The sequence below is a fragment of the Balaenoptera musculus genome, chromosome 8, assembly GCF_009873245.2.
Source record: "Balaenoptera musculus isolate JJ_BM4_2016_0621 chromosome 8, mBalMus1.pri.v3, whole genome shotgun sequence".
Classification (NCBI taxonomy): Eukaryota; Metazoa; Chordata; class Mammalia; order Artiodactyla; family Balaenopteridae; genus Balaenoptera; species Balaenoptera musculus.
This window is the reverse complement of record NC_045792.1, coordinates 99,414,876-99,439,051: the sequence shown is the minus strand read 5'-3', so window position 1 is coordinate 99,439,051 and position 24,176 is coordinate 99,414,876. Positions and strand designations below refer to the sequence as shown.

At 36.5% G+C, this 24,176-nt stretch overlaps 1 protein-coding gene across 1 annotated transcript; it reads right to left on the bottom strand.

Annotated features, from left to right (window-relative positions):
- MS4A13 (membrane spanning 4-domains A13) lies at positions 1 to 24,176 on the bottom strand. Its single transcript, XM_036862062.1, has 7 exons — positions 23,894 to 24,176; positions 20,693 to 20,814; positions 18,651 to 18,791; positions 15,089 to 15,145; positions 14,012 to 14,131; positions 5,098 to 5,193; positions 1 to 582 (listed from the first exon to the last, which is right to left on the bottom strand). Exons 2-7 carry the CDS (start codon positions 20,747 to 20,749, stop codon positions 523 to 525), a joined length of 531 nt encoding a protein of 176 aa, XP_036717957.1. The 5' UTR covers positions 20,750 to 20,814; positions 23,894 to 24,176; the 3' UTR covers positions 1 to 522.

The following is a 24,176-nucleotide window of genomic DNA, read 5'->3' as shown; positions in this document are numbered from 1 at the left end:
AGGGCAGAAAGGAACTTTAATGAGGAAAGGAGCAGTCAATGAAGGGACTGAATTGGATGACTTCTAATTCATACTTTGCTCAGGTAGCTAGCTAGCTCAGGTAGAAGAACTCAGACTGAAATGTACTCTTTACTTGTAGAGGCATAAATTATTTAAAATTCTCCTGAGAATTATACAATATCATGCTCTAAGTCTGTGTAGCTTGTACTCTAGAGACAGTCGCAAATCTTTATGGTCTCTTACAAAAGCTCCATTAGGAAGAGTTGAAAGCTATTCAGAGTACCGGGAAAATAAATTCTTCCTTGTAATAATATCATATTTAATTAGGGAAAAGCTTTCCAATTGGAGCCTACAAAAATATGTGTGAAGAATTTTCTGAAATACTGAAAAGAAAAATTCAACTTGTTTTGTATTTTCTTTTGCACAAAATCTGTGGACTTTGTAGCAGCTTTGTTACACAGATATATCATCAGGCCCACATCAGGTAACAGCACCAGGAAAATTCTCACATTTCTAAGGTTTTTAAAAAGCACTCTCAGCTTCCTCTGTAACAGTTGTATGATCATCTTCATTTTTGCAACACTGAAAAAAAAATTAACTTCTTATAAATCACATTATGAGTCCTAAAATCATACATGTAGTACTTAGTTTTTTAAAAATATAAGCAATACTGTTGTTTATAGAATAAAATGTTAAAGTGCCATTTGTCCTCTTTCTGTTCCATCTCTACCTCAACCCACTCTTTTACCTGCTATTGAACCACTTGTAACTTTTGGTATACTCCCAGACCTTTAAAATATTTATGGTCTTCTGTAACATGAACAGATGCCGGCACCCCAAAAGTCACCTTGTCATGACATTCCCAATTATTACCCATTCCTTCCCTTGAAAGTAATGCCATTTTGACTTTTAGGTAATCAATCCTGTCTTTTCTTTCTAATTTTACCAAGAGCTTCCATCCCTCCCTAAACATTATAGTTTAGCTTTAGTTTTGCCTGATTTCAAAATTCCTATGAATGGAATAAAAAAGTATGCATTCTTTTGAATTTGCCTTTCAATATTCAACATTATATATATGAGATTGATCTATGCTGTTAAGTGTAGTTATTGCTCATTTTAATTTCTATGTAGAATTTTATTCTCAATATATTCACCTCTCACTGAATGCATTTCCACTTTGGGACCATTATGAATAATACCGATATATATGTTTATTTTTTTCCTTGGAAGTATATATTGCTACATGTGTACACACATTTCTGTTGGGTATATAATAAGGACTGAAATTACTGATAGGGTATGCACAGCTTAACCTTCAGTAAATAATGCCCCAAAGATTTTCAAAGTTGTTGCAGTAATTTATATGCCAATTAGGAGTGTGTGAGAAATTTCTTTTATCCATAGTCATTACCATCACTTAGAACTGTACTTTGAAATTTAGTCATTCTGTTAGGTACTTCACATCTCATTGTAGTTTTATTTTAATGTTATTTTTGAAATGGTTGGATTTATGTCTGATGTTTTGCTATTTTCTGTATGTCTGTCTTTTATGTTCCTCCTTGTTTTTTTTAAAATTAAATACTTTCTGTGTATTATCTTAACTTCTTTGTTAATTTTATTTTACTATAATTTTGGGAACTTTCTTAGTCATTGGTCAGGGATTACAATATGCATTTTAGCTTATCACAATCTGCTTCAGATGAATGATAATTTAATTCCAGTAAAATATAGAAACTTTGTTCACATGTAGCTGTATTCCTTCCCCTTCCTTTGTGCCTTTGTAATCTCTGTGTATGTCTTTATTTCACCTTCATTTTTGAAGGATAGTTTTAAAGGATATAGAATTCATGCTCGACTGTTTTTTTCCTCCAGCACTTTAACATGCCATCCTACTACCTTTAGGCCTCCATTGTTTCTGATGAGTCAGCTATTATTGTGGTGACACTGCACATGAAGTCATTTTTCTCCTGCTGCTTTCAAGATTTTCTTTTATCCGTTTGGCTCTGAGGCATCTAGGAGTGAGTCTTTCTGTGTTTATTCTAATTGGAGCTCACTGAGCTTCTTAGATGGATAGAATACAATTTTTCTTCAAATTTGGGAAATTTTTGGCCATTATTTCTTCAAGTTTTTTTCTTGTCCCCCCATCTTCTGGTATTCTCATTATGCATATGTTGGTGCACTAGATGGTGTCCCCCAAATCTCAGAGGCTCTGCTCATTTTTGTTTTCTGTTCTTCAGACTGGATGATCTATATTGGTCGATCAGGTTTGCTGATTTTGCCTTCTGTCAGCTCAGATTTGCTCTTGAGCTCCTCTAGTGGGTTTTTCATTTCAGTAACTGTATTTTTAAATTCCAGAATTTCCATTTGGTGCTTTTAAATAATTTTGCTCTCTTTTATTGATATTCTTATTTATTAAAAGATTAACAGCTTCATTGAGGCATAACTGATATACAAAGAACTGCATATATTTCATGTGTACTATTTGATATATACAAACACAGTGATACCATTGCCACAATCAAGGTAGTAGACATTGATACTCTTATTTGATGAGTCATTGCATCATCCATTAATTCTTTAAACATGTTTTCCTTGAATTCTTTGAAGTCTTTCTTTGTGAAGTCCAACATTTGTTCTCCCGGCCCCTCAAAAAAAACTGTATCTATTGATGACTTGTTTTTTCAAGTGTATGGGACACTACTGCCTGTTCTTTGCATGTCAAATGTTGTTGCTGTTGTTGAAAAATGAATATTTTAGATAACATATTTTAGTGACTTTGGATTCTGATTGCCTCAGCTTCCCTCTGGAGTGGTTGTTATTGCTTTCCTTTGTGACTTGCCTGTACTAATTCTAGCGGAGTCTGTGTCCCTTGCAGTATGTGGCCTCTGATATATCTGTTTACTTTTTTCTAGTTTTTAATTATTGTTTTTATTTTTAAACCTGGTCTCCTAGGGTTCTCCCCTGGGTCAGAATAAGTGGTCAGCCAATGACTGCTTAGAGGTCATGCTTAAACACCTTGTTATGGGCTGAACTGTGTTTCCCCTCAAGTTCATGTTAAAGTCCTAACCCCCAGTGCCTCAGAAAGTGACTACATTTGGAGATAGGGTCTTTAAAGCAGTAATGAAGTCATAATGAAGTCATCAGGGTGGGCCACAATCCAATATGATTGATGTCCTTATAAGAAGAGGGGATTAGGACACAGACACATACAGAGGGAAGATCATGTGATGACACAGAGAGAAGAAAGTCATCCAAGAGCCAAGGAAAGAGACCTCTGAAGAAACCAACACTTGCCAACACCTTGATCTTAGAATTATTCCAGCTTCCAGAATTGTGAGAAAATAAGTTTCTGTTGTTTAAACCATCCAGTCTGTGGTAGTTTGTTATGGCAGCCCCAGCAAAGTAATATACACCTTAAGCTAGTAAGACTACCACACTTGGTCAATGAATCAGTATAGCTTAAGGAAGGTATTCAAAGTTTAGGCCATTTGTAAATCTGTCACAGCTTCTACTTTAGTAAAAGTACCTTAGTGCATGCATAGTCTCACCCAAATTTGTAATATTCCAGGCCACAAGGGATAAATAGGATACTATCAAGGCCCACTTTGGCTATCTTTGTCTCAGAATCTCCCTGTTAAGTTTCTGGCTGGTTGCCAATTTCTTGCCTCAACAAGTATTGTAATCTTAGTTAGGCTAGGTGTTATATTGGCTTTTCCAGATTGTTTGCAATGGAGATCACTATTGTTTTAATACCCCTGGTCATAAAACTTTCTTTGCTCTTCTCCAAATAAAATAAGCCCTCTCCAGCAGTGAGGCTGCTGGTCCTCACAGTCTGACTCACCCAGGTAAACCTCTGCAAAAAGGAACCTGGGGCTGAGGGGGCAAGTTGGAAGGAATTAGAGCCGCTCCAAGCTAAAATGTCACAGACATCCACTGTTCTTACCCAAGGTTCAGTAACTTTTCTTAAACAAACACTTCTCTATTTGTTATATGCTTTGGTAAATTTCCAGAATCTTTAAAAGGTCGTTTATTGACAATTTTGTCCAGTTTTATAATTTCTTTTTAGGGAAATCTGCCATATCCTCACCCAGCCATTCCGGAAGCCCCACCATCCCCTTTTTTTAGAAAATCCTTTTTCATGTAGTCTCATAGTTACTTATGCCCTTCAGTTAGTCTCTGATCAGAGGGTCTTCCCTTACCATCCTATGTAAAATAATCTTTGCCTTACCTCCTTACTGTGTTTCGTTTTACTCTATAACACTTTTCCACTTCTTGAAATAATATTTGTTTATTGTCTTTCTCTCCCATTGGAGTGCAGGCTCCTTGATGGTTGGGATGTTGTTTTGTTAATCATTGCAACCTGAGTGCCTATTACACTGCCTAGTAAATAATAGGCCCTCCATAAGTATTTGTGAAAGAATGAATGAGTGTTAGATATCTAGCTTTTTTTAAGGTTGAGAGGAAACGTCTCATCAACTTTTGTGGGATTGTGAATTAATACAGCATTTTGGGATGTTATTAAACTTGCAATTACACTTCTAGGAAGCAACACCTACAGAAATACTAGTCTTGTATGCAAAGATGTATGTAGTGGGATGTTCACTGCATCGTTTATAACTTAAACTGGAAAAAAGTTAAATATGCAGCAGCAATAAAGGAATGTTAAAATAAATACTAAGGAAAACTATGATGCTATTAAAAGGCATTGTTTACATATGCTTACAATGGAAAGATGTTTATGATAGCTGAGAATAAAAGCATGTAACAAAATAAGATGATCACACAATTAGTAAGAAAGAAAAGTGTGTGTACGTGTGTGCATGCCTTTTTGTATAGATTTTGGTATGTGAGCATGATAGGGACTATATTTAGAGGAGAATAACATTTTACTCTACAATTTTTTTACATTTTAATATTCAGTTTCACATATTACTTTTGTAATTTTATAAACAAAAAAGAAAAAATTAAAAAAGTGAATATTATCACATATTCTATTAGTTCCAAACATATTGTATCAGAACACTTCATCTCCTCCTAGAGTGTGCTTACTAGAAATCTACATCTCTAGATTTGCCAGAGGGTTACATCAAAACTTACCAAACCAACATAGCCGAAGATCGTGTATGTGAAAGCAATACACAATTCCAAGGGGTAGAAGCCCAGTAAAACACGTGAAATTTCTCTCCCAAATTTCTGAAACCAGAAAATAGGGAGACATCTTGCATCATCTTTTGTAAAAATTAGAACAATTTTTTTATTGAAGTATAGTTAATTTACAATGTTGTGTTAGTTTCAGGTATACAGCACAGTGCTTCAGTTATATATGCATATATGTGTATATATGTATATGTGTATGTATGTATGTATGTGTGTGTGTGTATATATATATATATATATATATATATATATATTCTTTTTCAGATTCTTTTCCCTTATAGGTTATTACAGAATATTGAGTAGTTACCCATGCTACACAGTAGGTCCTTGCTGGTTATCTATTTTATATTTAGTAGTGTGTATACATCAATCCCAAACTCCTAATTTATCCTTCACCCCCTCCCTTTCCCCTTTGGTACCATAAGTTTGTTTTCTATGTCTGTGAGTCTATTTCTGTTTTGTAAATAAGTTCATTTGCATCTATTGAGATGATCGTACAGTTTTTACTCTTTAATTTGTTAATGTATCACACTGATTGATTTGTGGATATTGAAAAATCCTTGTATCCTTGGGATAAATCCCACTTGATCATGGTGTATGATCCTTTTAATGTATTGTTGGATTCAGTTTGCTAGTATTTTGTTCAGGATTTTTGCGTCTATGTTCATCAGTAACATTGGCCTGTAATTTTCTTTTTTTGGGTGGTATCTTTGTCTGGTTTTGGTATCAGGGTGATCATGGCCTCAAAGAGTGAGTTTGGAAGTGTTCCTTCCTCTGCAATTTTTTGGAATAGTTCCAGAGAATTAGGTGTTAACTTTTCTCCAAATGTTTCATAGAATTCACGTGTGAAGCCATATGGTCTTGGACTTTTGTTTATCGGAAGCTTTAAAATCACAAATTAATTTCAGTACTTGTAATTGGTCTGTTCATATTTTCTATGTCTTCTTGGTTCAGTCTTGGGAGATTGTACCTTTCTAAGAATTTGCCCATTTCTTCTTGGTTGTCCATTTTGTTGGCATATAGTTGCCTGTAGTAGTCTCTTATGGGCCTTTGTATGTCTGTGGTGTCAGTTGTAACTTCTCCAATTTTCTTTTTAATTTTATTGATTTGGGCCCTCTCCTCTTTTTTCTTGTGTCTGGCTAAAGGTTTATCAATTTTGTTTATCTTTTCAAAGAACCAGCTTTTCATTTCATTGATCTTTTCTATTGTTTTCTTAGTCTCTATTTCATTTATTTCTGCTCTAATGTTTATGATTTCTTTCCTTCTACTAACTTTGGGTTTTGTTTGTTCTTCTTTCTCTAGTTGCTTTAGGCATAAGGTTAGTTGTTTGAGATTTTTCTTGTTTCCTGAGGTAAGCTTGTATCACTATAAACTTTCCTCTTAGAACTGCTTTTGCTGCGTCCTATAGGTTTTTTGGATCGTCATGTTTTTGTTTTCATTTGTCTCTAGGATTTTTTTTTTGATTTCCTCTCATTTCTTCAGTGATCTGTTGGTTTAGTAGCATATTGTTTAGCCTCCACATTTGTGTTTTTTGCAGTTTTTTTCTTGTAGTTTATTTCTAAACTCATAGCCTTGTGGTTAGAGAAGATGGTTGATATGATTTCAATTTTCTTAAGTTTACCGAGGCTTGCTTTGTGGCCCAGCATGTGATCTCTCCTGGAGAATGTTCCATGCGCACTTGAAAATAATGTGTATTCTCCTGCTTTTGGATGGAATGTTCTATAAATATCAGTTAAGTCTGTCTGGACTAATGTGTCATTTAATGTTAATGTGTCTGGCCTGTTTCCTTATTGGTTTTCTGTCTGGATGATCTGTCCATTGATGTAAGTGGGGTGTTAAAGTCCCCCACTATTATTGTGCTACTGTCAATTTTTCCTTTTATGTCTGTTAACATTTGCCTTATATATACTGAGGTGCTCCTATGTTGGGTGCATGTATATTTACAATTGTTGTATCTTCTTCTTGGATTGATCCCTGGATCATGAATGTAGTGTCCTTCTTTGTTCCTTGTAACTATCTTTATTATAAGTCTATTTTGTCTGATATAAGTATTGCTACTCCAGCTTTCTTTTGATTTCCATTTGCATAGAATCCCTTTTTCTATACCCTCACTTTCAGTCTGTATGTGTCTCTAGATCTGAAGTGGGTCTCTTGTAGACAACATATATACAGGTCTTGTTTTTGTATCCATTCAGCCAGTCTATGTCTTTTGGTTGGACCATTTAATCTGCTTACATTTAAGGTAATTATTGATATGTTTGTTCTTATTGCCATTTTGTTAATTGCTTTGGATTTGTTTTTGTAGGTCTTTTTTTGTTTTGTTGCCTCTTTTGTTCTCTTCTTTAGCATTATGTTTGGATTCCTTTTTCTTTTTTGTGTGTATATGTATTACACATTTTTGGTATAGCAGTCTATGTATATATCCACATGGTTGTTTTAAATTGCTCACCTCTTAATTTCCAGTGCATTTAAAATATCCTCTATTTGTACTTTCCTTCTCTCACAATTACTAGTTTTGATATCATATTTTGTCTGGATGATTTCCTACCTTTACTGTATGTTTGCCTTTACCAGTGAGCTTTCCCATTTTGTAATTTTCTTGTTTCTAGTTGTGGCCTTTTCTTTTCTGCCTAGACAAATTCCTTTAGCATTTGTTGTAAAACATGTTTGGTGGTGCTGAATTCTTTTAGCTTCTGCTTGTCTGTAAAGCTTTTGATTTATCCATCAAATCTGAACAAGAGCCTTGCTGGGCAGGGTATTCCTGGTTGTAGGTTTTTCCCTTTCATCACTTTAAATATATCATGCCACTCCCTTCTGTCCTGCTGAGTTTCTGCTGAAAAATCAGCTGATAGCTTTATGGGGATTCCCTTGTATGTTATTTGTTGCTTTTCCCCTGTTGCTTTTAACATTTTCTCTTATCTTTACTTTTTGTCAATTCGATTACTATGTGTCTTGGCATGTTCCTCCTTGGGACTCTCTGTGCTTCCTGGACTTGGGTGACTGTTTCCCTTCCCGTTTTAGGGAAGTTTTCAGCTATTATCTCTTCAAATATTTTCTCAGGCCCTTTCTCTTTCTCTTTTCCTTCTGGGACCCCTATAATGCAAATGTTGGTGCATTTGATGTTGTCCCAGAGGTCTCTTAAACTGTCATGTCTTTTCATTCTTTTTTCTTTATTCTTTTCTATCGCAGTGATTTCCACCAACCACTCTGTCTTCCAGCTCACTGAACCATTCTTTTGCCTCATTTATTCTGCTTTTGATTCCTTCTAATATGTTTTTCATTTCAGTTATTATATTCTTCAACTCTGTTTCGTTGTTCTTTATATTTTCTCTTTGTTAAAAACTTCTTGTAACTTTTCCCTCTGTACATCCATTCTTTTCCTGAGTTCTTGGATCATATTTACAATCATTATTCTGAACTACTTCTTGTGTAGATTGCTTATCTCCACTTCACTTAGTCATTCTGGGGTTTTATCTTGTTTCATCCTCTGGAACACACTCCTTTGCCGTCTCATTTTGTTTAAATTTCTATTTGTATTTTTATGTACATGGTAGGTTAGTTACATTTATCGACCTTGGAGAAGTGGCCCTCTGTAGGGGATGCCCTATGTATCCCAGCAGTACACATCCCTCTCATCATCCAAGGGCCAGGGACCAGCTGGTCCCATTGTAGTTTCTGATCTGTGTTTGTGGAGTCATTTCTGCAGGCTGCAGAATCATAGTTTTCTTGCTTCTGGTGTCTGCCACCTAGTGGGTTAAGCTGGTTTAGAGGCTTGTAGAGGCTTCCTGGCAGGAGGGGCCAGTGCCTGCCCACTGGTGGTGGAGCTGGGTCTTGGCCCTCTGGTGGGCAGTACTGTGTCAAGGGGCATGTCTAGAAGTGGCTGTAGGCTCAGGATGTCTTTAGGCAGCCTGCCTGCAGATGGGCGGGGCTGTGTCCCCCACCTAGTTACTTGTTTGGCCTGAGGCATGCCTGCACTGGAGCCTACAGGCTGTTCACTGGGGCCAGGCCTTGGTGCTAATGACCAAAGCAATATGTTGCCTTGAGGAGCGTTCATGCAGATGAATACTCCCTGATATGTCTGCCACCCACTTTTATGACCCCAGAGTGAGCCACAGACACTCCCTGCTTACCCAGGAGACCCTCTAAGACCAGCAGGGAAGTCTGGCCCAGGCTCCTATGAAGTCACTGCTTTTGCCCTGGGTCCTGGTGTGTGCGAGGCCTTGTGTGTGCCCTCCAAGAGTGGAGTCTCTGTTTTCCTTAGTCCTGTGGAGCTCCTGCAATCAAGCCCTACTGGCCTTGAAAGCCAAATGCTCTGGGGGCTCCTCCTCCTGATGCCAGACCCCGAGGCTGGGGAGCCTGATGTGGGGCTTAGAGCTCTCACTGCTGTGGGAGAACTTCTGTGATATACTTATTTTCCAGTTTGTGGGCCACCCGCCTCGGAGGTATGGGATTTGACTATATCACGAGTGCGCCCCTCCTGCTGTCTCGTTGTGGTTTCTTCTTTATGTCTTTTGATGTAGAATATCTTTTTTGGTAGGTTCCAGTCTTTTTTATCGACAGGTGTTCAGCAGTTAGTTGTGGTTCTGGTGTGCTTATGAGAGGAGGTGAGCTCAAGTTTTCTATTCTGCCATCTTGTCTTCTCCAAGTTTAAGATTTTAAGATACCTAAAAGATCTTGGAAACTGTCTTTAAGATGTGTAGGGAAGGTAGAGGTCTGTAGTGAGGTCCAGTCTTGAGCCAAGTCACAGCACCAAGAAAAGTGCCCAGTCCTTATGCGGTTCTCTCAGCTAAGAACCCAGGCAAACCTGAAGAAGCAGAGAGGAAGCACATGGAGACTGGCCCTCTGCCCAGATTGTGGAAAAGCCCAGAGGGCACACTGACCTCACTTGCATTATTATCTTTAGTAAGTGCAGATATGGTCATGGAAGGAGCTCCTAATATGAGAGTCAAGGAAAAGAAGGGAAACAGAAGAATAAATAAGCCTCTTTCACCATTTGATTTCCCTAGGCATTCCTACGCCTGTGCTTTCTGCTTCACTTTCCTAGCTTTCATTCCCCCAATTCATTATCTACAGCTGCAATTCTTGATCTTCATCACTCAGCAGTCTTGTCTCATTTCTTGCAACTCTTCATTCTCATTCTCTTCACTAGAGTCTCTGGCACAGCTCACTATCCAAACTCTTCAGTCAACAAGATTTGGCTATTCTGTCTCCAATGATAAGAGGGCCAACAAGAGATTTTATCAAGCAATTCTCATCATTAAAACAGCTATTATTAATTACAAACTTACTTAAATTTACATGTGTAAAAATCTCACACAGAAATTGCTATAGTATCAGATGGAAGAATGAATAAATTCAAAAAGAGAAACATTTCACTTGGAAGTATAAGGTGATTGTGATTTCTGGGATAAATAAAGCAGATCCCTTTTGTTGCTATTGGAAAGGTATTTTCAACTACATATGAGGATGATGGTTTGGTACTAAGCCTGAAAATAAATGTAGTTTCTGTGATGGCTGTGTTAAGACAAGAATGATATTCTGACCCAGAAAGAATAACATCATAATTCTCTCTCCTTCAATTCCTTTATCTTCCCCCCTTTTTCTGTTGGGTTTATTTAATACCTTTGATATGCAAGAAATTATTAGGTGGTAGAGATTAGATGGTAAGAATGAAATGACAAAAAATTCCTGATTTCTCAGTTTATATTCAAGTAGAAAATATAGAAAGATAATATAAGGTAACATATGATAAGGTTAAAGATGTCAAAATGGATAAGAACTTGATCAACAATTATACAGGACAGGAGACTCACCTTAAGCCATTCATATCTAGGAAGGCTTTGTAAAGAGGTAGGACCTTTGAAATAAAGACTAAGAAAAATGAAGGAGGAAAGAAATATTCTAGGCAGCTTTAGTTTACTTGTTTCTTTGTGACCTACTTTGTTTCAGAAAGAATTTAATAACATAAATTAAGAGTGTGACAATATAATTAAGAAATGGAGACATTAAAAAAACCAATAATAAAGCTAAATTATATATCACATGACCTACAGTTTGGTAATGTGAGCAAAAAACTGAATGCAAGAATGAACATAACATTTTTGAGAAAATGATAAAGCAAGTTTAATTCAGGTAAAGTGTTCATTCATGATGATATTAACAGGAAGATAAAGAAAAGTCTGTAGGGGGTTTGAAATGGCAAAGTAAAGAATTCTCATTTAATTTTATTGACAGAAACATAATCATAGCATTTTAGCTGGGAAGTACTTGTGACCTCTTAGTTGGCAAGACTGTAAAAAGTAATTTTGCCCACACTCCATAATTTATGTGTGTTAGTGTTATTCTCAAACTCTTCCCCTGAAAGTGGCAAGTTATGTGCCAGAGAAGTTCAAATAGGAAAAGAACAAAAAAAGTGACTGAGTTCTCAACACATAACTTAAGCCTCTGAATCCAGCTTAAGTCAGTTAAGTGTCCTTTTTTGGGAAGTCAATTTGGGCTGTATTTCTTGTCACAACCAAAAGATCACTAATTAATAAAAATTTAAGTAAATGATAAACAGTACTTGGTAATTGGGAAGACAGTGAAAAGATAAGGGTTTGAGGATTACATCAAGGTTTTGAGCCTAGGACACTGAAATAAGGGAGTCTTGCAGTACAGTACTTTTGAGGAGGTAAACATTTTCCATTGTATATACGTTGAGTTTGAGATGATGACGATAGAAGCATATCCAAGTAGAAAAGTCATTAGAACATTAGAACAACATGCTTGGAGTTTGGGAGAGACAGAGCAGTTAACTGATATGTGATAGCATCTTCTCCGTTTACACATAAAGAAACTAAAGAACGGGGAAGTTAAGAAACTTGTCCAAGGGGTCACACAGTTAGTGAATATGAAAGGTAGTATCTGAATAAAGGCAGTCTAGCTCTGGATTTATTGTATGAGAAGTATTTTTCAGAGGCATGAACTTTTGGAGATAGCTGAACCTACCTGAGAACACTGATAACTTGATGAGTTTGTGGATTTAGCCAAGCTACTTGTTTATGTTAGAAAGCTGGCATATGAAAAATCTTGTAAAATATTGGTTGCCTTAGAAAATGTAGGTATATAATTCTATAAGGCCTCTAGGAAAAGACAGTATATAAGTTCATTTTGTGTAACTAATTACAGCAAACGAAGCTGAAACTTGTGTTTGGGAGATTGTGAAATTGATCATTAGTACTGAGTTCATGTCAGACAAATACAATGTACAATGGTTTGTAATACTGTTTGCAAAGGTTAAGTCTTGGCAATTATGCCATATTATCTTAAACTAAGATTATAAGCTTATGAGTAAGAGTGGTAAGCTAAAATAACTTGCAACAATTCTATACTTACTAATTCCACCCCTCCCTATCTCTGCCCCTGAAATAAGAATTGAAGGTACCTAGATTGGATTTCCAGGGCAAATGAAAAATTTTCTTACAATTTACAGGGAAAATCTGATGCATGCTTACTTAAATCAATACATCATTCATGACAGACAATCTATTTGAAGGTATTACTGCATCTTCTCTCATCATCTTATTGTCTTCTAGGCTTTTGTTCTCCATGTTTGGATTCCTTCACCTGATGGTCCCCTTTATAATATACTGCAGGTATGGAGAGAGGGTATATAGAGGAGGAGAAGGAAGTTTATCCCTCATCTAGAATGAGCCTTCTACTCAGAATTATTTTGAATTAAAATTTCCAAATTGTTATTTGTTTTGTTCTGTTGTTCAGTAACAAAGAGGAGCTCCACTCCAATCCGTTCTCATTTTAAATGGAAGATTTTTATAATTATTGTTAAAGTCTTTTGCAGCACTAATATTCTGTTATTTGGAATTTACAACATTTTTTAATTAATTAATTTATTTATTTATTTATTTATGGCTGTGTTGGGTCTTCGTTTCTGTGCGAGGGCTTTCTCTAGTTGTGGCAAGTGGGGGCCACTCTTCATCGCCGTGCGCGGGCCTCTCATTATTGCAGCCTCTCTTGTTGCGGAGCACAGGCTCCAGATGCTCAGGCTCAGTAATTGTGGCTCACAGGCCTAGTTGCTCCGCGGCATGTGGGATCTTCCCAGACCAGGGCTCGAACCCATGTCCCCTGCATTGGCAGGCAGATTCTCAACCACTGCGTCACCAGGGAAGCCCTGTTATTTGGAATTTAAAGCCAACACAACTGAAATAAATCTACTGTAATATCAGTAAAGATATTCACATTTACTGGAGAACGTTACAAAGAGATATAGTTATTTTTCTGGTACAAAGTATGTGATTGGATGTTTAATTAAAAGGAAGCAAGGCAGATTCATGCATATTTGGCATTTGAGGACTTAAAGCAAAATTCACGTGAGACACAAAAATAGGCTATATATGAAAATATCTATGTTAAACCAGAAATGAGTAGCTGTATACAATTCCAACTACTAATATGCATCAACAGCAGAATTCTTTTGTTGATTTTGGGGAATGGTTTTAACGTCTAGGATTATACTTTTCTTTCATTAAGAGAATCATCCTAATGTGTGTATATATATATATGTATACATACACATGTATGTGTATATATATCCTACTACATATATAACTTATCACGGAAGTCTTCAAATTTTTTACTTTATTTTAATTGGGTATGTCAAGATTTCAAACATCCTATTAATATTTACAAAAAAAATGTTAGAGCTATTTTTGAATTAAAACTTTCAATCAAGAGCTTACTACTAAATCAGAGAATTTCATGGGGGCCAATAAAAGCCTTATTTTACCTCTTCAGGCTTCAAAATCTCTGAAAAGAATAATTTTGAAATTAAGATGTTCCTATAGAATTGGTCACTTACCGCTTGTCCATAATTCCTATATGACACAGACTCAAAAGAAGACAACTCCATTACTGTTAGAACCACTGCAATAACTGCAACAATTATGCATAAGATGTTCATGATCATAGTACATGTAAGCTGAAAAGAAGATATAGGATTATTATACTCAGAATAAACATCTGGTTAAACAGTTTGTATTGCTGAAAAAAAAAATCTAGTTAAAACTTTGATCTAGTTTCTGAAGCTTTAGAAGGGTTGGTATATTTGCCATTAGAGTAAAACCTTTTTCTATTTTATAAGAAACCCAGTTAATTTGGAGGAAACATTGAAATATCATCACACCAATAAGTATCAATCTTCCATTTGGGCTCAAAAATATTATATTTTACAATCTTCTGAGTCAGTTGGAAGAAAGGCTTATAATATATGATTTGAACAAAAGGAGTTCCACTGTAAAAAGAAAAAAAAGATGAAAAATGACTGCTTGCAGAAACAGGCCAAATAGGATTCAATGAATTTTAACCCTGGGTTTTCATTCTCTAGGGAAATCCTTCAATATCTTTGGATATTAGTTTTTTATCTGTACAACTATGAGAGCAGACTAATTAGTTTCTAAGGTATCTTTTAGCTCTAAGATTCTAAGATTTTTTTCCTTCCCAATATCTTTCCACCTGTACTATATATGGATCTTTATTCTGAACAGATTTTCTATTTTGTTGCAAGGTACAACTGTGCTCCCAAATTGGAGTTAGGAAAATGAAGTTTTACAGCAGAATTATGTCTATATATAAAGGCATTAGGTCCTATTAAATATTTTTCTAATGGTAAAATTCACACAATGTTAAAAGAAAGTAGAACACCAAACCAAAGAAAACTCCACACTTAAACTTAGAAACCTTTATATAATATGATTGTAACTAATATAGCATGTTTGTCTACATTAAATTATATGCTCCTAGATTTTCAATTAATTCCTTCATTTATTTTACAGGTAGAGTAGATTCCTTCATTGTTTAATGCCCACTGTCTTTTCACTAAAACCTACTTAGCTTTGTGACAAGCGATTTCTAGGGTACCATAAACATTTTAACTTACCAGGCGTGGAGATGGATGCCTTGCTACTCTTATTATGGAGACTCCTGAAATGATAAACTGGATATAAAAACATATATTTATAAATGCTCATTGATAATGCTCATCAACTTAAAAAATATTTTTAACAACTCGTTCTTCTAAGTCAATTATTTTTAGAATATTAAGAGTAAAAAAATATAAAGAAGTTTCAGTGGAAGAGGTGAGGACAAGTTTATATCATATAGTAATGAAGATAACAGTATGGTCACTAATAACAGAAACATATAGGGGACAGTGGGCATAATTCAGACAGAGGGTTGTGGAATATGCCAAAGATGACTTAAGCAGTCCTGAATCAGGGACCAAGTTTGCTTAAATCTGCGCATGCTTTCTGAACTCATTCGATTCTTACTTCTAATGCTATACTTCCTATTGAGATGCTGTCACTGATTATAATTACTGTGTATGAATCCAGATGTAAAAAAGTAGTCCATGAATCTATTCCAGATTGTGTTTGTACAAAATACATCTCTTAACTGAGACTGTAGCCATTATTAGCGTGACAGCTGCTATTCATGTTTTTGCGTTTGTTTTGTTAAAAAGAGGTTCCATTATTTCATACCAGGCTACTTTGTCTATTTCCCAGAAGTGTAAAACTATGTCATATTGTTTGAATGTGGGCTGCACAATCCCTGTGAAATATTCCTTTTGTCTTATCTGTTTTAGTGGTTTTGACAAAGATCTAAGTCAAAGGCTAATTTGTGGAAAAATAGCATTCATACTATACACCATATACAGGAAGGCCAAACTTGAAGCTTACTAATTACTCAAGGATAACTTAAGTCTACACACTCAGCACTTCATTCTGTAGCAAAATTGAGATTTCTAAGAAGGTACACAGTGAAGGTAAGAACTAGTTCAGAATACAAAGTGAAAATACCTTGTGAATTTTAAACTAGTGCTAACTAGATTACCAAACCACGTGCTTTACAAAATGCCTTTCAAAGTTTATGAACTAAATGAGAAATTTTGCACTGGATTATATGTAATTGAAATTTTAGACAATTTAATCTAGAAGCTAACCATGATATTTTTATAACATGAATGATTGAAAACATTGAAGGACAGGAATCATTTATCTGGATTTTATCTGCAAATTTACTATTTTTCTCCTATTATTTTCCAAGGCAATGTTTTGACACCTATAAGCCAATGTACAAAGGCAGTGGCTCTCCTAGAGGCCACTGCTTCCTTTATAGCCCACTCAAATGGTGGCCCTCTTATCTCCTACTGCCCTTATATCACCGGTTCTAAGCATGGGTAAGTGGTCTCCTTGCTCCTTATTGTTACTTCCAACCATTCTTTCTCTTCCAGCTTTGAATCAGATGTCATCGGATTCTATCACCCACTACCCCTTCTGGTTGAAGTCATCTACTGGCCCCTTGGTCACTCTTCTATTTCTAGGTGATTTTAATTCTTTTCTAAACTTTTCTCTCACACCTCTTAATCCTTGGTAATTTCAGAGTATACTTATATGATCTTTCTTATAACCTGGGCTTGTAGTTCTTTGAATTTCTCTCCTCTAATCCTTTGACTCTAACTTATCTCAGTCACTCACTCCCATGTTCATTCTCTGGTACTTATTTCTGTCAATAGGTGCAACACCTTCCGAATCTCAATTTTAATTATCTCACTCTGTCCACCACCTCCCATCTTTCTAGCTCATAACCTGCAGTACTGCAACTCTAACAATCCTTTGACCCCATCTGGAGCTATAATCTGAGCCCCTTACTTCTCTGTTATATTCTTTCCTTCACCAGCTTCAATCCCATGGTCAGCTATTAAAAACGTTCATTTTTATACACTCTCAACTCCTTTGCACCTTTCTTGTTTGATCACAGTTGTATGGTTAAACCAAAATCTTGATTAAATGCAGTTGTCCTTCTTACTACATGCCTGTGTCCATCAGCTGAACATGGCCTGAGAAAGATGTACATAACCATCTTGACCCATCTCACTAGATAATCATGTTTTAAAAGCTTAAGTGAGTCCTTAATGCTGCATGAAAGTTATACTACTTTTCCACAATCCATATACTCTCTCTCACTTTTCCTAGATGACTATTTCCTATTCTCTTCTCTCTCCTCAAACAACCAATCCATTCTCCATTCACACTCTCAGATCATGATCCTGCTTCCTAAATTACTGAGATATTTGAGGTCATAAGAAGAAAAGTTCCACAAGCTCCCAACACCCGACTACCTACCTATAAAATTTGTCCTTTCTCTCTGGTCCTCTACCTTCCCTCCTGTTACCTGCCTGGACACTATTTACATTAAAGGTGGATAATTTTTTGTTAGGGGCTGTCCTGTGCATTAGAGGATGTTTAGCTGCATCCTTGGCCTCTGCTTACTGGATGTACATCCACAGCTGTGAAAACCAAAAATGTCATCACCAAATGTCCTCTGAGGGGAAAAATCAACTCTAGTTGAGAACCACTGCTAGAGATGAACTGTCCATACTCCTAGCTATTTGTGTATTAAAATGCTTCATTTCTTGCCTACCCAAGTCCATGATTCTAATAATCCCTCCCTCCCCTCATTTATCTCATATATCATCAATTTTATCTCTTCTGGTTCAGTCCCTTCAGCAAAAGACATGAAACAACCTACTGAAACAAATAAGCAAATCCCGCCCTGACCCAAGCTTCCCTCAACTACTACCTCATGCCTCTATACCACATTACACCAAAGCCCTTAAAGGAGTTGTCTGTATTTGCTGTCTCTAATTCCTCTCCTCTCATTATTTTTTATTTTTTAATTTTATTTCATTTTTTAAGTTTTTGGCCTCCCCCACAGCATGTGGGATCTTAGCTCCCCGAACAGGGATCGAACCCACGCCTCCTGCATTGGAAGGCAGAGTCTTAACCACTGGACCGCTGGGTCTCTCTCATTATTTTTTAAACCAATTCCAATCAGGCTTTTGCCCCACCTTCTGATGAAACTATTTGTCATGCTTACTATTGGCCTCCATATTGCTAAATCCAATGGTCGATTCTCAGCCCTTGTCTTATTTGACAGCATAACACAATTTAATATAGTTGATCTTTCCCTATTTCTTTGTTCACTTGGCTTTCAGGATGTCACACTCCCCAGACTTTCCTACTACCTTATGGCTGTAAGAAACCACAGAAGAGTGCAGGTGATGACAAATTTAGAAAATTTGTGAGTATAGACTCATTGTGTGAGGAACCTAAAGTAAAGACCCTAAATACGAAAATTAACCATGCTAATGGAGATTATGCTTAAGATTCTGTCTTTCACATATCTAAGGACAATCCAACCTATGGTTGTCATTGTGTATTCACTCCTATATCTACATCTCTTGTAATAGTACTGGTAAATTAAAGGTGCTTTAAAAATACTTGTTGAAAAAAGAAATCTGATTTTGAATAAATTACCAACATGGGATTTAGTTACTTAGCTCTCCTGAAAATTTTGTTTAGAAACTGTTCCTTATGTTCCACTAGTGGCATGAATATTATTTACTGAATGATTAAATCATATAAATATATTCTACTTACAATAATTCCCCATAAAGAACATCCTGTTTTGTAAGTTATAGGTTCATATGTCCCAAAGACTCCTTTAATTTGTCCTATATACAAAATCAATAGGAGATACCACATGAAAACACTAAAGATGCCAATCATAATCTGGATAGCCTATGAGAAGAGAATGCTATTAGTATCAAAACCATGTAATTTATAACATAATTCCAAAAAGTGCTGACTATGAGAAACATTCAACATTTTTACAAAAGATGAAAGTAAAATAGAAATGCACTTAACCATGAAATTTCTGGATTGGTTAGTCCAAAAAGAGGGCCCTTACCAGGAAGTACTGAGGTTTACCAAATAGGAATGAGTAATACCTGGAGCATCAGACTGTTCAATAGTAATTCTGGTGAATTCTCCCATAGAAAAGTTGACAATCTGACTCTACTACTGGCTGTCCTCCCTACCTAACAAGTAATGACGTGACAGGAGAATACTGAGGTTACTTCTTTTCCTTCAAGGCACATTTGGTATGGATCTTTTTTCACAAGCATGCTGAGGTGGGGTAGAGTCAACACAGAGATACAAAGAATACCCAAAGTAGACTTACTTGCACAAGGTCTTCCTATTGGTAGGGGAGAATTATTACTCAACTTTAATTTGTAAAAAGACAATTATAATCCCAGTAAATATGTACCAGTAAATTTCTGAATTTATATGTAAACTGGTATTTCAACTATGAATCACATTTTTAATTACTCTTTAAAAATTTCAGAGGATACATTACCTTCACTTTCATAAACTTTAATAGGAAGCTATTTAATATTTTAACTTTAATGCTTCCAGTTCTTTGTAAAGCAAGTAATCTATGAAACACATAAATGCAATTGGCTCATATTAAAGATATGTTTTAGAGAAATTTTTTTTCATAGAAAACCCACTTTTTTGGGGTAACAAACTTACGTATTTAGATTCAGATTTTAAGGTTTCCTCTGAATCAAATTTGGAAGGATGAAATTATTTTCAAAGGTTCTTTGGATCTGACTGGGAGAAAATCCTTTACTAGATCTCAAAATCCTTGACAGCCTGGACTTTAGTTGTCCCACTGTTGTCACCAGCCTCTAACATGGCGCCCAGCATACAGCAGGCACCCAGTAAATACCTCTTGAACAAGCACATCAGTATCAAGAACATTAATTCCACATGACTTTCTGTTAACTATAAAAGGAGTGAGTGGGCTTGAGAAATAGTGCCTACTTTTATATGGATTGCAGCTTTTCTATATGAAACTATGAAATACCTAAGAAGCCAAATCTTGTAAAGGGCTCTTACAAGAAAGCAAGGCTGCTAGTATCTGGAGAAGGACAAAATGACTTTTCTCATTTAAAAAGTATTCTTAACCTAGAGCCAATGAACGGGTTCTAGGAGGTCATATGCTTCCCTTTCCACACACATAAGTGAGTGCAAAGGATTATGATATGTATATGAGTCTGGGGAAAAGATTCAGAGGTTTCTTCCTATGCCCAAAGAAATCTGTGACTTGAAAGAGGTTAAGAATCTCTGCTGAACAAGTCAGGTAGGAGACTTAGACAACTGGTCTACACAGTAGCCAAATTCAAAGGAGACGTTCACATCCAGTGGGAAAAATTTTTTCCCCTTCAGAAGTGATCTTTGAAATTCCTTGGTGTTTATTAAGAGAGCTAGATAAACTCTGTTTATTCTTTAATAGAAAAGACAAATTAATAATAGTCCTACTGCATAGATACCAATATAGTAATTAAAAAGATCAGCAATACATCTCTCTCACAGTTAAAAAAATCTTCTTTTCTTTTATTACTTTTTTGATTTATCCATTACTCTGTGTGTATTGATTTAGTCAGTACACATATCTAAGCACATATCTGTTTATAAAGGGCAATGAGATCAAATTTGTAGAAGGCTATCAATATTTTTTAAAAAACCCAAAAACTTTTACCCTTTTGACTTAACCAAATCTGCCGCCCTCCAGATTCAAGAATATTCCTTATTAAATGTTCTTACATGCAGGAATATATTGAAGTCTTACTTACCCCTAAAACAAGAGAATCTGCTGTAGAGACTTTTGAACAACACGCACATAGAGCCATACTACCAGCATTGCCTCTAGATGATTATGTCTCTAATCTTTGGCGATATCTTTATTAGCAAACATCTACAAAACAGTACAAAACACATATACACACTTTCCTCAAAAGAAAGTACTTAAGTTCATTTCTTTTCTTATGGTTTTGCAACCACCTCCCCAAACTCTGAAGCAATCGCTTTTCCACGGCTTAATTGTTAGAGGCAATTTGTATCCACCTGTTCTGAATAACAGTCTCCATAACAGAAAAGCCTCCCTCTATGACTAAAAAATATCAGTACATTACAGATATTTTCTCTGAGTAGTGAACAGTGTCTCTGGATGATAAAGTATAAAGAACACCTAAGGAATAGTGTTAGAGGATTTTCAGTAAAGCTGTTCACAGTTCATTTGCAGTTCACAATCAATTCAGTGTAACTCATAACGCCATGTTTGCATTTTTAAAACCAAATTCTTGGACTTAAACTCATCATGGGCTTGTGATTTTTTTCTGACACATACTTGCTACCTAGTTCGTCTTTCTATAAGATGAACTTTTTCCTCCATGAGACAGCTTATCAAAGTTGCTTCCACAATCCTAAAGGCTCTTCCTGTTTTTTGTTTTTTTTTTCCTGTTATTCCTGCATTTTCCCCTGATGTTTAAATCACCTTCTTACTTACGTGAACATTAAAAACTTGGCTAATAATTGTATCCCCTTCTGGGATTTCATCCACTTGTGGATCTGAAATTACATTGTTTAGCATCTTCTAACATGGCATACTTAGGTCAATAACATGAGTTACACCATTTAGCCATCCAGGTGATCATCTAACGGATGATCTCAAAACTTGAGCCTTGGACCTTCCAGAAACTAAAGAGGAGTTTGACTAAATGATCTGTCATTCGCTGCACCCTTAAAATCTCATGATTTGATTATTTTAATGAGTCTTTGGTTTCTAAAATTGATTTCCTGAATGTCTCTTAATTCTACAAATTATAGAAACAGAAAAAGCTAGGTAAGAATACAAGAGCTGGTGAAAGCAAATAGAGAACACAATACGTTAATAACTGAATTATAACTAGTAAGCTTTATATATTCAAACATCACCTTTGAGAAATACCAAAGAAAGGCAACCAGGATTAATAGGCAACCAAGATTAACCACTCTGTCAGGTTTAAAAGACATAGACTTACAGAATTCATATATAGAGTAATGAAGAAAATTCATACCTAGATTGCTATTATTTGTCACTTTTCAGATAAGAGGAAAATAATAAAAATAGTAAGCCCTTTTGCGTATATAGAAAACGTTTTTCACATTCATAGTTTATGGTGGAAGCACCATGAGTGCTTGGGAAGTAGAACATTTAGCATCACTATACTCTCCATCAGGCTCCCACCAAAACTATCTCAAATGAAGTATTCATTAAAATACTAAGAAAAAAAGTGTGTGTGTGTGTGTTTAAAATCGTCAATTTAATTGACAGTAGGAAGAAACTAATAAATGCTACAATATATTCCTGCAATAAATGATGGTTAGAAGTTAAAAAAAAATTCTGCATTGGGTTACTCTACAACCCAGTTAAAAACCAAAAGTAGAGTATAAAAATAAAATTAATCATTTATTTGTTTTTATTTTCTGGTGATCCCATTACTAAACCAAAAAGCAGCTGCAGGAAAGCCCCTATCCCTTATTCTCAACCCTATCCTCACTCCCTTAAACTTGCGTTACATAGAAATTCTGGAACAATCACAGAGAGCTCATGTCTAGAAACCACTTCTCCATCTTTAGCATCTTCAGCAGGGGTGCAACTCACTGTCTTCAGAATAAAGTGCAAATTCTTCGGCAGGGCCCATAAAGCCCTTCATGAACTGCTCCCTGCCCACCTTATCGGCCTCATCCTGGCCACTCCCTCGGTTTCAGCCCTAACAGGGGCCACAGCAACCTTCTTTGGGAAGCCTCCTCTGCCTCATAAGTCTGTTAGATACTCCTCTCATTGACCCCCTAACATTCTGTGCATACTTCCTATCAGGGTGTAGTCTTAACTTTTGATTTTCAGGACTGGCTTCCAAGTCACTGTGAGCCCCCAGAAGTCTAGGAATTCATTTCTGTGTGTCCAGGGCCAGTCCTGCATTGCAACCAAGAGACTCAGCCTTTATGAAATAAGCTACAATGAGATATTACCTCATACCAGTCAGAATGGCCATCATCAAAAGATCTACAAATAATAAATGCTGGAGAGGGTGTGGAGAAAAGGGAACCCTCTTGCACTGTTGGTGGGAATGTAAATTGGTGCAGCCACTATGGAGAACAGTCTGGAGGTGCCTTCAAAAACTAAAAATAGAATTACCATATGATCCAGCAATCCCATTGCTGGGCATATATCTGGAGAAAACTTTAATTCGTAAAGATGCATGCAGCCCAATGTTCATGGCAGCACTATTTACAATAGCCAAGACGTGGAAGCAACCTAAGTGTACATCAACAGAGGAATGGATAAAGAAGATGTGGTGTGTGTATACACACACACACACACACACACACACACATATATATGCACTATGGAATATTACTCAGCCATAAAAAGGAATGAAATAATGCATTTGCAGCAACATGGATGGACCTAGAGATTATCATACTAAATGAAGTTAAGTCAGACAAAGACAAATATTATATGATATCACTTCTAAGGGGAATCTAAAAAAATAATACAAATCAACTTATTTACAAGACAGAAACAGACTCACAGACATACGAAACGAACTCCTGGTTACCAAAGGGGAAAGGAGAGGGGGAGGGATAAATTAAGAGTATGGGATTAACAGATACACACCACTATACATAAAACAGATAAACAACAAGGATTTACTTTATAGCACATGGAACTAAATTCAATATCTTATAATAACCTATAATGGAAAACAATAAGACTCTGTACACCTGAAACTCAACACAATATTGTAAATCAACTACAGTAAAATTAAATCAAACAAACAAAACAAAAAGACTGGTCGGGCAGGTGGGTGGGTGAGTCCAGACCCCGCAAAGGGAGGGAAGGAAGAGACAAGAAAAGGCGGGTGAGGGTGGGGAGGCATTGAATTTGGTCTCCATGCCTCGCCGGGGCTTTTAACACATAACACACCCCGAAAGCAAAGCGACATCATTACCCCTCATTTTACTTGTTCAAGGTCCTTTCGCCCTCCGAGGTCCAGGTCCTGGCTGAGGTGGGGGTCCTTGCGGCGACCGAAAGCGATAGCGCTGCCCCTGAGCGTTCGTCCAGACTGGGTCCTCCCACCAGTGCCCAGGCCCGGCTGAGGACGCGGATCTCTGCTGGCGGCGCCCTCAGGCCCAGGTCCCGAGACCCTGCCCAGCCGTCATCAGGGAGAGCGCAAGGCACCCAAGACCCAGCCGGCCCTGAGGCTCCTCGGGTGGCGCAGGCCTCCAACGGCA

Coding starts and splice junctions, on each gene's coding strand:
- MS4A13 (XM_036862062.1), bottom strand. CDS start 20,749: ATGGCTCTATGTGCGTGTTGTTCAAAAGTCTCTACAGCAGATTCTCTT. Junction 14,132..15,088: donor GGCATCCATCTCCACGCCTG/GTAAGTTAAAAT, acceptor TCTTCTTTTCAG/CTTACATGTACTATGATCAT. Junction 583..5,097: donor TCTTCGGCTATGTTGGTTTG/GTAAGTTTTGAT, acceptor TTTTTTTTTCAG/TGTTGCAAAAATGAAGATGA.